This window comes from Platalea leucorodia (genome assembly GCF_965183815.1).
Source record: "Platalea leucorodia genome assembly, chromosome: 7".
In the NCBI taxonomy this organism is placed as follows: Eukaryota; Metazoa; Chordata; class Aves; order Pelecaniformes; family Threskiornithidae; genus Platalea; species Platalea leucorodia.
Window position 1 is genome coordinate 70,405,955 of NC_138829.1, and position 14,338 is coordinate 70,420,292.

The 14,338-nt window shown below is 38.2% G+C and overlaps 1 protein-coding gene across 2 annotated transcripts in view; it reads right to left on the bottom strand.

Annotated features, from left to right (window-relative positions):
• The window catches only part of SHANK2 (SH3 and multiple ankyrin repeat domains 2), a gene marked incomplete at both ends in the record, with an annotated part of 314,082 nt that overhangs the window by 38,015 nt on the left and 261,729 nt on the right, over positions 1–14,338 (bottom strand). For both annotated transcript variants that reach the window (XM_082317243.1, XM_082317244.1), the window contains one exon: positions 2,278–2,413. In XM_082317243.1, the coding sequence (XP_082173369.1) occupies positions 2,278–2,413 (136 nt within the window). The remainder of the gene's footprint in view (positions 1–2,277; positions 2,414–14,338) is intronic.

A 14,338-nucleotide genomic window follows, 5' to 3' on the forward strand; every position in this document is an offset into this window, starting at 1 on the left:
GAGACCAGCCAATCTCTGCCAGATTAATTTCATCTTTGAAGAAACTGTTAAATCTGAGAAATACAAGAAAGAAGATTCAAATTTATCTTAATAGTTATGGAGAGACTAGGGAAAACAGGTGATCCTCAGAATAAATGAGATCTGAAAATATCAAGGCAATCATCTAGCACAGAAACTAAAATCCAGCAGGTGTTTTAATATCCTGATAACCAATGGTTCTGGCGATCAAAAAGGAGTGTAACATCAGAAAAGATTATACCAATGTTGGTAGGAAAGTTGCAGATTTCCAGTAAACAGAAATGGCTCCGGGACACAAGGAAAAATTAAGTGTTTTGGTCCATACTATATACATCAGGCTGCACCATTTTGACAAAAGGTGGCAAAGCAGTTTGAGGGCGAGGAAGAGTGATGGAGGAAAGAAGTAGACAATGTTCTTCCCATATCACCTATATCCACTATGTCAGCGTCATCCTTTCCCTGTTAAGCTCCATCATCTTCTTACAGAGGCTTGAATGACAGTGTGTCACAAGAATGCGAAAATATAGCTCAGGTTCAGTGCCAGATAGGAGGCTGTGTAAGTACTGCACATATTAACCTCAGTCTGAGGTCTGCCCTTGCCCAACTAGAGAACTGACAACAAATCTGTCAGGGAAACTGCACAAAATACTGGATTGTTAAATGAGGCTGGGTATCTGACACTGGCCTCACCATAAAGGAGACTGATGGCAAGAAAATCCTTCCACGCAGTTCCTAAGGTACAATGGCCACGGCCGGGTAACAAGAAAGGCTACCAACTCGCAACAAAAGGGAACAAGATTCAAAAGTGAATGTTTTTGGCAAATGACACATTATCAGTAGAAGGCTCTGGGAAGATGACAAAGAACTGGGTTTGTTTTTATAGAAGCAGCTTCCCTTTGGGTTGCATACAACAGCACTTCTACTTAAGGCCAATATGACACATCCCAAAAGGCAGAGGTGAAAGGTTTGTTAAAATGCGTGAACAGTAATTCTATCAAGCTAAAATAATGCAGGACCATGTTCGGACATTATTTACTTTAATATAGCCTTTTTTTCCCCCAAGGTGCTTTATTTGTTTTTTAAAAAAAAGCAGTAGATGTCAAGAACGCTTATGGTGTAGCCAGAATGTTTTATTGCTGGACAAAGAGGGAGCCCTCGGGTGCCAGCTTCTAGCATGCTCTGGCGTTGAAGAGCCAGGCGGCTGTGAGTGACAATTCAAGAAACTGGTGGGAGGAACAGGAATTTTCAAAAATGTGATGCTGCTGTATTGAACACTAGTTAGCAGCAGCAATCTGTTCTGCTTAATGGTAATTATGAGGGCCTAATGACTTCCCAGAGTAGCTTTTATCTGAGCAAACTCAGGGGTATCTAAGGTGAAGGAAATAGTGCAAAATCCATTCTTCTTCTGTCTTTTCTTTTAGTGACGTTTTGGTCGTGTTTTTTGGGTAGGTGGGTGGGAAACACTGAAATTTTTAAGGGAGTAGCCCAATCTTATGATATAGATTAATCCCCACTAAAGTTAATATAAAAAAACCCCTAGGCTTTTAAACTGGAAAAAAACCCTTTTCTTGTTTGTACCCAGACAATTCTTTCCCAAAGTTTTTGTGGCACAGGATGCTATATTAACCTCTCTTGGAGTAGCTGCTTTCTTGCTAGCAGCCAAGTGGCAGAAAAAGCAGCTGTGCATATTTTCTGCTTATGGGAGGAGGAGGGATTTCCCCTGGCTGGAACAACCCCTCTACTTTGAATTCATCTAGAGGAATTTTGCCATTAAAATGTACTTTTTTTTTTCTAACAGAACTTCAGTCTGAACATATTGCTTACTTTTCTTCTGCTTACAGAGGTCCTTTCTAAAATATGTTTTGCAAAATGTTAAGTTCTCAATGATTTCAAGAGGAGTCAAACTAACGTCATCTCAAGTACACTTGGAATTACTTAATAAAAGATAATCTGTTCTTTGTGCTTTTTCTCTCTCACTGCTGCAAGGAATTTTACTACAAGATCTTCAAACATATAAATGTAAAAAGATCCATGAAGATGAAATTTCATGGCATGCATGACAAGACAATGTTACCCTTTTTGCCACATAGTAATACATAAGTTAATAGAATTAAATTACTCTAATTTAGAGAAGGGTATTTCAAATTTTAAAAGTGAAATCTATAAGTCAGAATTTATAAAACAGTAATTTCACGTCCATACTCTGTTTTCTGTGGAGCAAGACCAAAAGGACTCCATTAGGAAAAGAGAAAAATGTACCTTTCTTTCTAGCTGTGTCATCTGGATCAAGATTCCTGGTTACTGTGACAACCTTAAGAACTAGGTGATTGCCCCCTTGTCGAATCATGTTCACCACCTGCCTGTGGCCAACTTTCACTACATTCTCATTATTAACCTGCAAAGAAAGAAAATAGTCTTTTAGATCAAAATTTAAAAAAAAAAAATCTGTTATTTCAGTTTTAAAAACAGAAGGTGGAAAGAACAGGAAAATATAGAATTTCTAATTACTGTCTTTTAATAAAAAATACATATTTAAGAAACAGCATATAGCTGACATGATAACAGGAAAACAAAGGCAGCTCTTCATGAAATATGCAACTAATTTCCTTACAATTACTAGTTTAAAAAAAAAATGTTACAGAGTTCAACCAAATCTTTCCCTTTACATATATTATTTCCAACAATTAGTGTGCTACAACTCTGCATTTCATACACTAAAAATATTTTCTTACGTGATAGAAATTTTTCATGACTGCGTCATCTGCAAACGTTTATATGCATTTTATTCTCTTTAACACAACTAATGAGATACTAAGAAGCTTTTCTTTTCAGATCATCCAGGAACAAAGATTTTCACTCCTGAAGTAAAGTCCCACGTTCAAGAGACATTCTTTTATTATATGCACTCTCCTCACTTCCCAGCATCTGATCCGATGTCCTGGAAGCAAAGGCAACAGGGCCATAGCAGTCCAAAAGAGTCTTCATGGAAAAAGAGGAGTTAACTATATGAAGCCCTGACCAGCTATTATGGTCATGCCAATTAAACTTTAAACTGCACTGCAGCATTAAACTTTAAAATGTATAGTCTCTGGGTAATTCCTAGTGCTACATCATCATTTTCACTGTATATGTCTTTCCATAATATTAATTAATAGAAATAGAAGAAAGCATAGGCATAAAAACTATAAATAAGCATGGATAAAAGTAATTTATTTATTCATTCCATCTATAAGAAGTCACTGAAAGTTATCTGAAATCTGAATGATAGCAGCATATGAGACGGAAATGCTGCTCATGCTCTTTGAACATAAAAGATATTGAGGAATGGAATCAGTGGAGAAAAGATGCTGCCAGAATACATGCTGGGAATTTGATCTCTATCCAAAATTCAACTGACTCAGTTATATTTCACTGAGATCACTCAGTGCCTTCCAAAATGAACAGTCATTTTCAAAGTAAGTGTTTCTAGCCGCCTCTATTTATTCTGACAGGCTGGGCATCTCACACTCTAAAGAATTTACAGTTTAGAGTAAAATCTCTCATTAAATATTATTGCCATCTAGCAGAACAACAAGCACGAGCAGACCCATTCCAACTCGAAATCGGTTTTCCATCCATTGCATCAAAGGAAAATCTTGCCTTTTTTCAGGCTTTAGCTGAGACAAAATGCATTACGATGAAATAACATCTTGGTAAACCATATTTTTAACACAACGTTGCAGTCAGAAGTCTCAAAGCATGGTCTGTGTGCTATGCCTATAAGCTTGAGATGCTTTTTGAGATGTTTTTATAGTCTCATATACAGTGATGTAGGTGTAACACATGGTGGACATCCAGACCTGCTGAGCAGGCAAATATGAAGTTTCTTATTCTGTAGGTTGAGGATATAAAAGAATATTGATTTGAATAGGACTGTTGCCATTTTGTTTTATTTTACACCTTCTTAGCACCTGGTATTTAATTCCAAGATATGGTATTTATTTAGCTGGACCAATGGCATCTAAATTTAATCTAAAACATTTTAGCAGAGTTATCCATTTACTTCCAAATTCCTTCCAGTATTGAAACCCCAACCAGGTAATTCTTTTCCTCAGCGAAAAAGTTCTTGCAATTAAAAACTTCAGAATACATCTACTCTATCTTTACTGGAATTAAATTTTAAGGTTGGAAGCCAGTATGGATTAGAATATATCCACTAATGCTGTCAAAAAATAGAGACCTCCAAAAAAATCAGAAGTTAATATTAATCAAACACATGTACACTTCACTAGTGTAAAGTGATAAATGTGTAAAATGATAAACAGCTTATGCAGCATACCATCTGTTCGCATCGTTATGTGCAATGATATTTAACATTTAGAGCAAGAGCAAATATATACGACACATTTTTTAAAGCTGTCTCAGAAACAGAACCTGTAAATGACTGTTTATAGCAGCTTTGTTTAAAAGGCACAGTTACAAAAGCTGGTACCAAAAAGATTTATATTGCAAAAATAAAAATATTGATAGGAGACCTGAAGATTATTTAACTCAAAGAGTTTACAGAAATACTTGATAACAGAAGAATCATGAAATCACCAGAGCAGTACCTCATCTTCACTATCTTTAGCACCTCAGTGGGTAAAACTGTAGCATGATTTCAAAGCAATAACATCGGAATTGTCAATAGCTTATAAGGAACTAGGATTTCAGTGACAGATTCTCTATTTCTTCTAACCTTCTTCAGTATTTTATATGTAAGCCAAATGACTGTAGAAATGGTCATTAAACAGTAAGACACCAGAGTTCTAGCAGGTTGGTTTGATAGTTTTAGTCTGGTATTATTCAGCAAAACTTTTTCAGATGTGAATAATTTGATGAGACTGTCTCTCTGCTTCCACTTCAAGCTTTGGCAGCCAGGAGGTGACTACCGCATCTCATCTAGGCTTTGTACACAAGCTGAAGAAGGTAAATTTTCATAATCAGTGAAGCAGATATCTATTTCACCTGTACCAATTAATTTAATAATCGCAGGTGTACTCGGTATTAAATGTGATCATTCTTTGAAACATTAAAAAAATATTTTTGTTCTTAGCGGCAAAGTGTTTAGAAGGATGTTCTATAAACAGTCAAACTAGCAAAGTTGGTTTTCAGCACAAATTTGTGTCTCTCCCTCTTCTTCAACCCAATCTTGCAGCATATTTTCTGTGATCTTTCACTGCAAAACCTTTAATTCTTCTTTTTCTTCGACTCTTCCTCAAAATTTTCCTGCACGGAACTTGCTTTCCCATGTCCTTCATAAATAGGTGAAAGTAGATTATAGAAATAGATATGCGCTGTGGCTGGTTCCATGCTACATCAATGGCAACTGGTCAGCCAACAAGCCAAATGCAAGGAAAACTGTCCCTTGGGACAGCCAACAATTTCTATAACTCTCCCCTCTCCATTCCCGACTCTCAGGAAAAGCCTCAGAATTTTATATTCTTGAAATTCATACTTGATCATCATTTGGTTAAAACTGGGCAGTGGGATGGAGTTTACTTTGAAGACTTTGAGAGAATTTGAGAAATAATTTATGAAACAATATGATCTCATAGACCCAACGTCTTTAAAAAATACCCTAAACTGGAAGCCTGAGCTATTACAAGCTGAACTTACTTTTTGGGTATGTATGAAATGTTCTTGAAGTGTTTAAGCGCAAGAACACTTTTGTCAATATCAACATTTTTCAATGATATGTCTCAGTGCTTTTTCCACCTTGTATAATCAATGTACACAGGTTTTTTAGAGCAGTACAATGTTACAAGACAGGAAAATTACGACTTAAGAGCTGGAGACAGAAATGAGAAAAATTCATAGCAGACAGTTTTTCTAGATAAAATAATTTGCTAGTAGCGTGCAATGCATTTTATTTCAATGTCTTGAAGTATTATCAGCCACATGGCTTATACCACCATTTTTCATGTAATGTAACCCTTGTGTGAACCACTTGTGAAAAGGATCAAATGACAGTGAACAGTCAAGGACAGCAGGCGAGAGACAGTGCTACCTAGCCTTCGCCCCCAGCAATTGCACCATTACTAGTTAGCCTACAGCTAAAGGCAGCTAACACAAAAGAAATGCAAGCAAAGCAACGCTCATGCGTTGGTCAGTACTTAGAGGAGATACAGATGGACCAGCTCGCAGCTCTAATTGGAGGTATACGCAGCTGGTTAATCCAGGCACTTCTGGATACATTTAAGACACCAAATATTCATACATGGCAGCAAACAATACTTGCCATAGCCTCTGCATAGTTCAGAGGTTTCATTCCTCTCTCCTAGCTGGTGGAATCAGTTGTTCACGTAGTTGTCATTTCACGGCTTCCTACAGCAATGCAATACACTTGAGCATGAAACATTCAATTCTCCAAGGCAAAAAGCAGCGCACTGTGTCTCCTTTCCACCCTCCACCACTGCAACCGCAGCAGATGTGTTCCTGCTCCCTCCAACACCCTCTCGGAGAACTGAAAGTGCATTGGGGCTTGCATTCAAAGTGCTTCACAGCTGGGACTCACACCTGCTTAAAGCTCCAAACCAGAGACGATGATCAACAACGACGTTTCTCTTGCAGAAAGAGCTTTGAAGAGCGGCAATGAAGAGTGCTCTCTCCAACATAGCCATTCTCTCAAGACATGATTCAAAAATATGGAGCAAACCAATGACAAGGACAACTGACAGTCATAAATCTCACTATCTTTAATATCCAGGTCCACCACTCTGACTTTATTGTACTGAGCATTTATACATAGCAACATCTAAACCCCACAAAACCCAATAAAAATCACGAAACTTTAGTCAAGAATAAATAATGATGTGGTCTCCAAGAGCAAAATCTCAATCAGGTAATCAATTTTTTTTCTATATGAAATATTCCCTATATGAAAGAGCCCTCCATATAAAAGATGATATATGAACACCCATGACATCTATAAATTTCTCCTGAACTTTACGAAGAAAAAGATGCTCCTGGTCAGGCAACCTTATAATCCTGATAATATCAGAGACAAGCACACAGGACTGAGAATGACAACAGCTTATGAAATGGAAGAAGTCTAGAAAAGGATAGGATACGGTAGGAATTGGTTTACAGTGATATGAACGGAAAGCAGTAAAGTCATTTGGCGGGTGATTTCAAGAGGTGTACTCTAGCTGGAAAGGGTACCATAACAGAAGGCACGAAGCCAGGAGCAAAGGAGGAAGGCAGAAGCAGTATTTAACAGGAGATGATTGCCAAGAGCACAAAGGAGAGGAAGCAGGTGTCTTCTCTCCTGGTCTATCTTTACAAAGACATTCTCCGTAATCTCAAAGGCAGCAAAGAGCTTAAACATGATGCAATAAGAGAGAGGACTACAGCAAGATGCAAGTCAGTGTAACCACACAGATGCTGCTGAGAGGCACAGAAAATTGTAAATTGGTTGTTTCATGTATAATTACATTCGCACACCACTAAATGATCACTATACTGCCTACAGGGCAGCTGGTGTTTACTTTAGAAGCAAGGTTAGAGATAGAATTACCTTGAAATTTGTTTCCTGAAGATTAAACTTACCCTCTGCCCCCCAAATAAATGTGTACTTCCATATCTTAAAGAAAATGAAAGAGTGTATTATTCTTTATAGTACTCATTCCCCACAGAAGCTACAATTGGGTGGGTCCCCATTCTTTTGCCACATCCTACCACCAGGCAGTGTCTGATTGCAAACAGACTCTTCACTGTGTAAATACATGCATTTAGTTTACTTACATGGGCAGATTTAGGACAGGAAAGAGCAAATGCTATTATTTTAAAATGTCGATTTTTTTTTTTTTAAAAGAGTGCATTGATGAGTGTCCTAGAGATGCTGGGGTAGATTTTATGGATATTGGGACAGGCTGCATGAAAGCATTTTTTTCTGAAATGTATAACTATGCAATGGCTTGAAAAATAAAATAAAATAAAATAAAATAAAATAAAATAAAATAAAATAAAATAAAATAAAATAAAATAAATAATAAAAAAAAAAATAAAATAACCTGCACATTGTAGGATAGCAGATGCATGAGCTGGAACATATTCACCAGAGCAGCCTTCCCGTAGGAAGGTGCAAAAGAAAAAACACTACCAGAGAAAGAGACCGTTGCAGAGTTTGTTCTATTAATAAAAAAAAAAAAAAAAAACTTAATTTCTTCAATGCATCATTCTAATCTTTCCATTATCTAAACATTCTCTCAGTGGAAAATTTAGTCAATCATTTTCAACAGTAATTAAGTAGACAAAACTCAATCATTCTGCTCAGAATGACCATTGGTGCAATGGTGAATAAATTCACCTTGCAGTTGTGAACGCACATCCTGTCAAAATAAGCTTCTCAGTTCTTCCTATCCATTGAAGTACTTGGAAAAACAACAAAACCCCAAACCTGTTACACACACTTACAAACCCCTGCCTACACACTTTTTAAAAATCCACCATTTTTTGTAAATATTTAACACACGCTAACCCAATTACAATTTGTACCAGCAAAATAAATAGCACACAAGTAATTTTGTAGGCTCAAATTATACTTTTGCATTTCAAGTAACTACACAGTTGTGCATATAACACTCTCTAAGCATGTCACGAACCAGTATGCATTTCCCATCTGTGAAGTATTCTTATTCTGTAGACTAAAATGTGCGACAAAGAAAGACACAGTGACCTAGACAATCTTTGGGAAGTTCCTCGTTGGCTCGTTGTATCTGCAGTGCTAACCCAGGGGTCAGCTGCAAGACTCATTCACAGAAGACCAGCAACTGGTTGTGGTGTCTATGGTTGTGCTGGCCTTAAACTCGCTGTGATGGGCTGGAGCAGTATTTAGCACAAACTTAGACCCTGTCCAAAATTTGCACTCTACCAGTATATTTAGTGTCAAAAATCCTATTATTTGCTTTATGTCAAAACCCCTAAATTCATTCTAAATGCTGAATGCTTTTACCAGTGCTTGCCTTCTGTTGTCAGTATTGTAATCCGGCATCATCAACAGGCACATGAACAGCACAAAGTCCACCTAGAAAGGTTTCTGCACAAAAGCAAATTTTAACAAATTCTGTTGGCCGTGTACTTTTTCCAGAGTATTACAGGAAAGGACTGAGTGAACACATTTGCTGATAGAGTTTGGAGATCCAAAAGAGGAGGCAAGTCAAAAAGCTCCAAATCCAAAACATGTTTTATGGATATTGGGACAGGCTGCATGAAAGCATTTTTTTCTGAAATGTATAACTATGCAATGGGTTGAAAAATAAAATAAAATGTTTTGGATTTAGATGGTACTTTATGTACTTATAAAATGCATTTAACCACAAACAATCTCAAGATTCCTTGTCTCAAAAAGCTGGCACATGAGTTTAATCTGTGTCTTAGATTAAAACAGAAAGTAATAATATATGAGTCCCATAATGGAAATTAATTTATGAATTTGTATCTGTACACCCAATTATTCACATCATAATATAGAGGCTTAAGCAAACAAAAGCAGATGGCTTTAGTGCACTGGGCCTCAACTACTCAGTTATTTGAACAGGTCCCGAAAAGGCCTTGAACAGCCTCTGGAAAATTCCTGAAAACTTACTAATGCAAATGGGAAGTTAGTTTACATTCTGATCTCCAACACAAACATCTCTGAATGTTATTAGTATTTGACCATATCCCATTTAAACTAATTTAGTGTAAAAGATGCTTCAGTGACTTCATGCACTCTGTTGACCTAAAAGGCACTATTTAAAAAAAAAACATGTAAAAAGCCTCACAGAACCAGGGATACAAGCATGTTGAAACTCCAGCTGAAATCTTGCATTAGTAAATTTTTAATGGTAATCCACTTGCTCATACATTTGCCTGGATTGGTGGCCTTAATGCATGGGAGGCTGTAAAGAAGATGAAGCTGGTGAGCAAGGAATTGGACTGGGTGATCTCCAGAGGTGACTTTCCACCGCAACAATTCTGTGATTCTGTGGGGTTTCTTCAAAAGAAAAAGTATCATAAGGAAGCACCTACAGCCTTCCAGAAAAAGAGGTACATATGAATTACAGAAGTATCAAAACCACTAGTAGCATTGCCACAGTACAAATTTCTTTGCATAAACTCAAATATTATGGTAAACAAACAAGGTATAAGATACCTAAAGGAAAACACCCTGTGGAGATACTATGTCTTGAGGTTTTAGATTTCCTTATGTGACCGCAGTCCCCCCCTATTTGCACATGGGGGAATATCGTGCCTTTTCCCTTGCAGCTCCCGTGGCAAGGCAAGGTTGTACTGCCTGGTGCTTGCTCCCAGCAAAGGTAGTAGGACAGGCTGAAGCGCAGCCTCCCTGGTGAAACCCAGCCAGGCGGCAGACTTTTCAATAGATTTACCAGTGGCAAAACTGTCGTCTTCTGAGCTGCAGCATGAATCTGGTCTCTGCCTAGAGATAGCTGAGCCACGCTGGTGAGGAAGGCTTTAGCCTGCATCTCTTCATCCCCTTGAGTAGCACCAGCACTGCAAATCTTCAGCTGCACTTAGGAACATCTATTTCTGATAGAAGCATTGGAATGAAGAGGCATCTCAGATCATAAACTCCAGACTCCTTTGTTGTCATGGCAACTGCATCACATAATTTGTTTCTTAACATTTAGCCAAGCTCCATCTTGGAACTTCTTAAGATTTCTTGTCCCTGTTATTCCTGTTAGGTCCAGAACCTCTGAAAAGGACCTTTTTTCCCTCATTTCCATCCTAGGTGTGACTAGTTTATATCAACCCTTTTTTCCAGTGCCAAACTGCCAATAGCCTAAATAGCTATTTCCTCCCTACTCTCCATGCATTCTACTAACAGATCAGGTGGGAGTAACGTCCTGTCTCAGCTAAACAAGCATTTTAATAATCTATTATGACAAAGAGTCCAAAACCTGAATGGAGCACAACAGCTGTCCAGCACTTCAAAGCCAGCTTTTCATTTTTTTTTAATGTGTCTAACTTCAGTCAAACTAGCTTATAAAGATGGTCATATGTTCACCTGTATTACACCTAACCTACACTGCCCCCGTGTCAGTGTCTGACCTCTCTCAAGAGAAATGCACAACTCATTTTCTTCTAATAACCTGCTAGATGCAAGTGGGGAACGTCTGCACTACCCCCTTCTCACAGTCGTTGACCTGGAGCATAGACATTTTTGAGTATTTGAGAGAGTTACTTATACACGGCCCGTGGAAAATGTTTGGGGCTTTAAGTTCAGTAACAAAATATTTGATCCTAACGTTGGTTAAAATCTGTAAAAGCCCGCACTTATTTCCACAAGAGTCAAGTTGTGAATTTTGCTCAAGTGACCACGTACATATACGTGCAAACAAACACAGCATAACAAGAAAACACAACTGAATATTTTAATGGAGCTTCTCTTATCCCCAGTTTACTTCAATGAAGGGCATTCAATAATACTCCAGGCTTACTAGAAAAAATAAGCAATAGAATAATATATCAAAATGGTTTCTCAATAATGTCTTATTTTGTCCTATTAAAAACATTGCCAAGTAACACAAACAGCAGTGTTGTTTCTGTGCAGAACTCAGTGGTTATGTTGGGGGTCAAAGCTGAAAGAATGCACTACAAGAAAAGCAGCAGAGTGGAAGGTTGCTGTTTCTCTCTCACCCATGCCACGGTTTAAAAGGTGGAACCATGTTAAACGAGCATTTTAATCTAAAATTTTGCATTTTGCATACCTATACCTAATCTGAAAGCTGTTGAAAAGTAAGTAACTACTGTCCTCATGAGACTATCTCATACAGAACATTTAAACATCACTCAATTACTTGGACCCATTCCTATTAAAAATAATTGTCTCCATTAATCAGTACCTGTTACTATTTTGAATCATTCGGTTTAAGTCACATTTCTTAGGAGAGGTTCAATTAACTTTATTGCAGTTGATTGAACTGCAGTGTACCGCAATCAATTAAATTACACTTAGGACAAATTTGTCCAATGGCTTTCAGGTGCAAAAGGTGGCAGTTTTTCATGTCGTAAAGTTTTTTCATTCTCTTAGGAAAAAAAATCAAGTGAATTGTGCACATCTGTTTTGCTCTCTCGTACACACACCTGAAAAGGTTTCAATTTCTGAGGAATCTTCAGAATAGTATTACACCTAACTGGTATATATTGATACAAGGCAGTATGAGGTTGAGACCTACACTTGATATTTTAACCTGTTTTAAAGAATGTGACTTATAATCACTGAATATTTAATGGTCTGGGAATGTCAAAGATGAACAAAAGATGTGCAGCGGTTGTCTGGGCAGGTGTCTGACCAGTCCTCGATTTCTGCATGCTCAGAGTAGTGATCAGACAGGAGGTTTGCACCTGGGAACAAGCTTTAGAGGTCCCCAGCTAGAGAGCCTGGGCACAGTCTGGTCCCTAGCTAGGAAGAGAGCCTGGGCACAGTCTGGTCCCTAGCTAGGAAGAGAGCCTGGGCACGGTCTGGTCCCTAGCTAGGAAGAGAGCCTGGGCACAGTTTAAGATTTCATCTCCTTCCTCTACCAAATCTTTCTTCCTCTTCCCTCCCCCTGTCCTGATAACTTAGGAGCATGCCAGAGCCAAATATGTCATCTGGCTGGTTCATAATGATCCTTACGAGGGGGATGACCTAATACAATCACAGAGGTTGGATTTGGCATTCACCTCACCTCTTGCCCTACTTTTGTTGGCATTGTATCTATTTACTACTCCTTTTGTCTTTTCAGCATGTACTTATTTGGTATATCTGAGTTCCATTAGTACCTGATAGTTCGTCCACTTTCTGGCATGTTTGCTTCTTTTTGCCTTAAAATAAACTCCATGAAGATAAGCTGAGAATTTTTTTTTTTTTTCCAAATTCCAATGCTTTAAAAAAATATGTTCTGATTTGAAATTCAGTAAAATTAAAATGAAGTTTGAAGTGCAACAGACAGTATCTTAACATTCATTTCATGAACATGCCTCTTACATTTAATTTGTTCTCAGATGCTATTATAGCCTATAAATTATGATACACAGCCAGCACCAAAAATAGGGTACCAAAAATAGCAAACTGGAGGTCACCCATATACTAATGAAACGTCTCTAGCATATCTGCCCTTCACAGATGAAAGCATGCATGAAAATCTAAAACTGCTTAACCATTGCAGCCGGAGCTGCTTTTACCTCATTTCTGACACATCCACAGTCATCCACCTCTGCTGGGGTTTGTTCTGAGCAAACTGTTTTCTTCACGTAAAGAAAAGAAATGCAACCCAAGCTGCACATTCAAGCAGTGGTTCTGCAGTGGCAAAGCAACAGACTCTTACGCCTCTACTGTCCTCTGCTGACCACTGACCCCCATACGAGTTTGCCACTCAGCAGAGTCACTAATGCTTTGTGAGGCCCTTCCGAGGAGCTGACTCCAGTCAAACAAACAAAAAAACAACAACAACAAAAAAAGAGGATAATTTTAATCTGGATAATTTAAGTGTAATGGTTAACACTGCATGGTTTTGCAAATTATCATTGTGATCTGACTGCTGGGCCAGCAATGGGCAGCCCAGTGGGCGGAACGGTGGTCGGTTCGGTTGACAAGTTGTGGACAAGCATCCTTTCAGCAGTACGGTACTAGCATATAGCCCTGTTGCACCCCTCAGCTCTTCTGGGACAACTCAGCATGAAGAACAGGATCCATTTTGGACAGACTGCATTTCTAAGCCAGGCCTATTCCTGGCGCTAGCTCACCGAGCAGCTTCACAAACAGCTTCACCTGCGCAGTGGAGCGGGTGCGTGGGGACAGGAATGAAGAGCAGAGGAAGCTGAAGCCAGCGTTACTGCTGCAAGTGCTGGTGCAATTACGCCCTGGGAACGGCACTCATCTGCCACACTCTGACCTTTGAAGTGATTAAATGCTTCAGACCCCAATTAAACAATTCCCAACCTAACACTTTATAAAAACATGAGGCTATGTTCAATCCTAAAAATATATCCTTTTTAAAAATCAGGAGTACAGCGGTATTATGCAAGCACTGAGAAGACAATAGATCTTTATTTGAATTCTGAATGAACCACTTGATAAGTATTTACAATAGGCAGAAGATAGCAGGCTGAGCCCTTCTATTTTTAAAACTGTGCATACCTACATTAAAGGCCATTAGGCAGAGAATTCTAAAATATGTATCAAAATACAGATCTTTTTATGAGTATTAATAATGCAGCCCAATATTCTTTTTCATTAGGTAAGCACACATTAATCAGGCAACATAATTTACAATTAAACATTATACATGTAATATAAACTGACCAGTTCTGTACG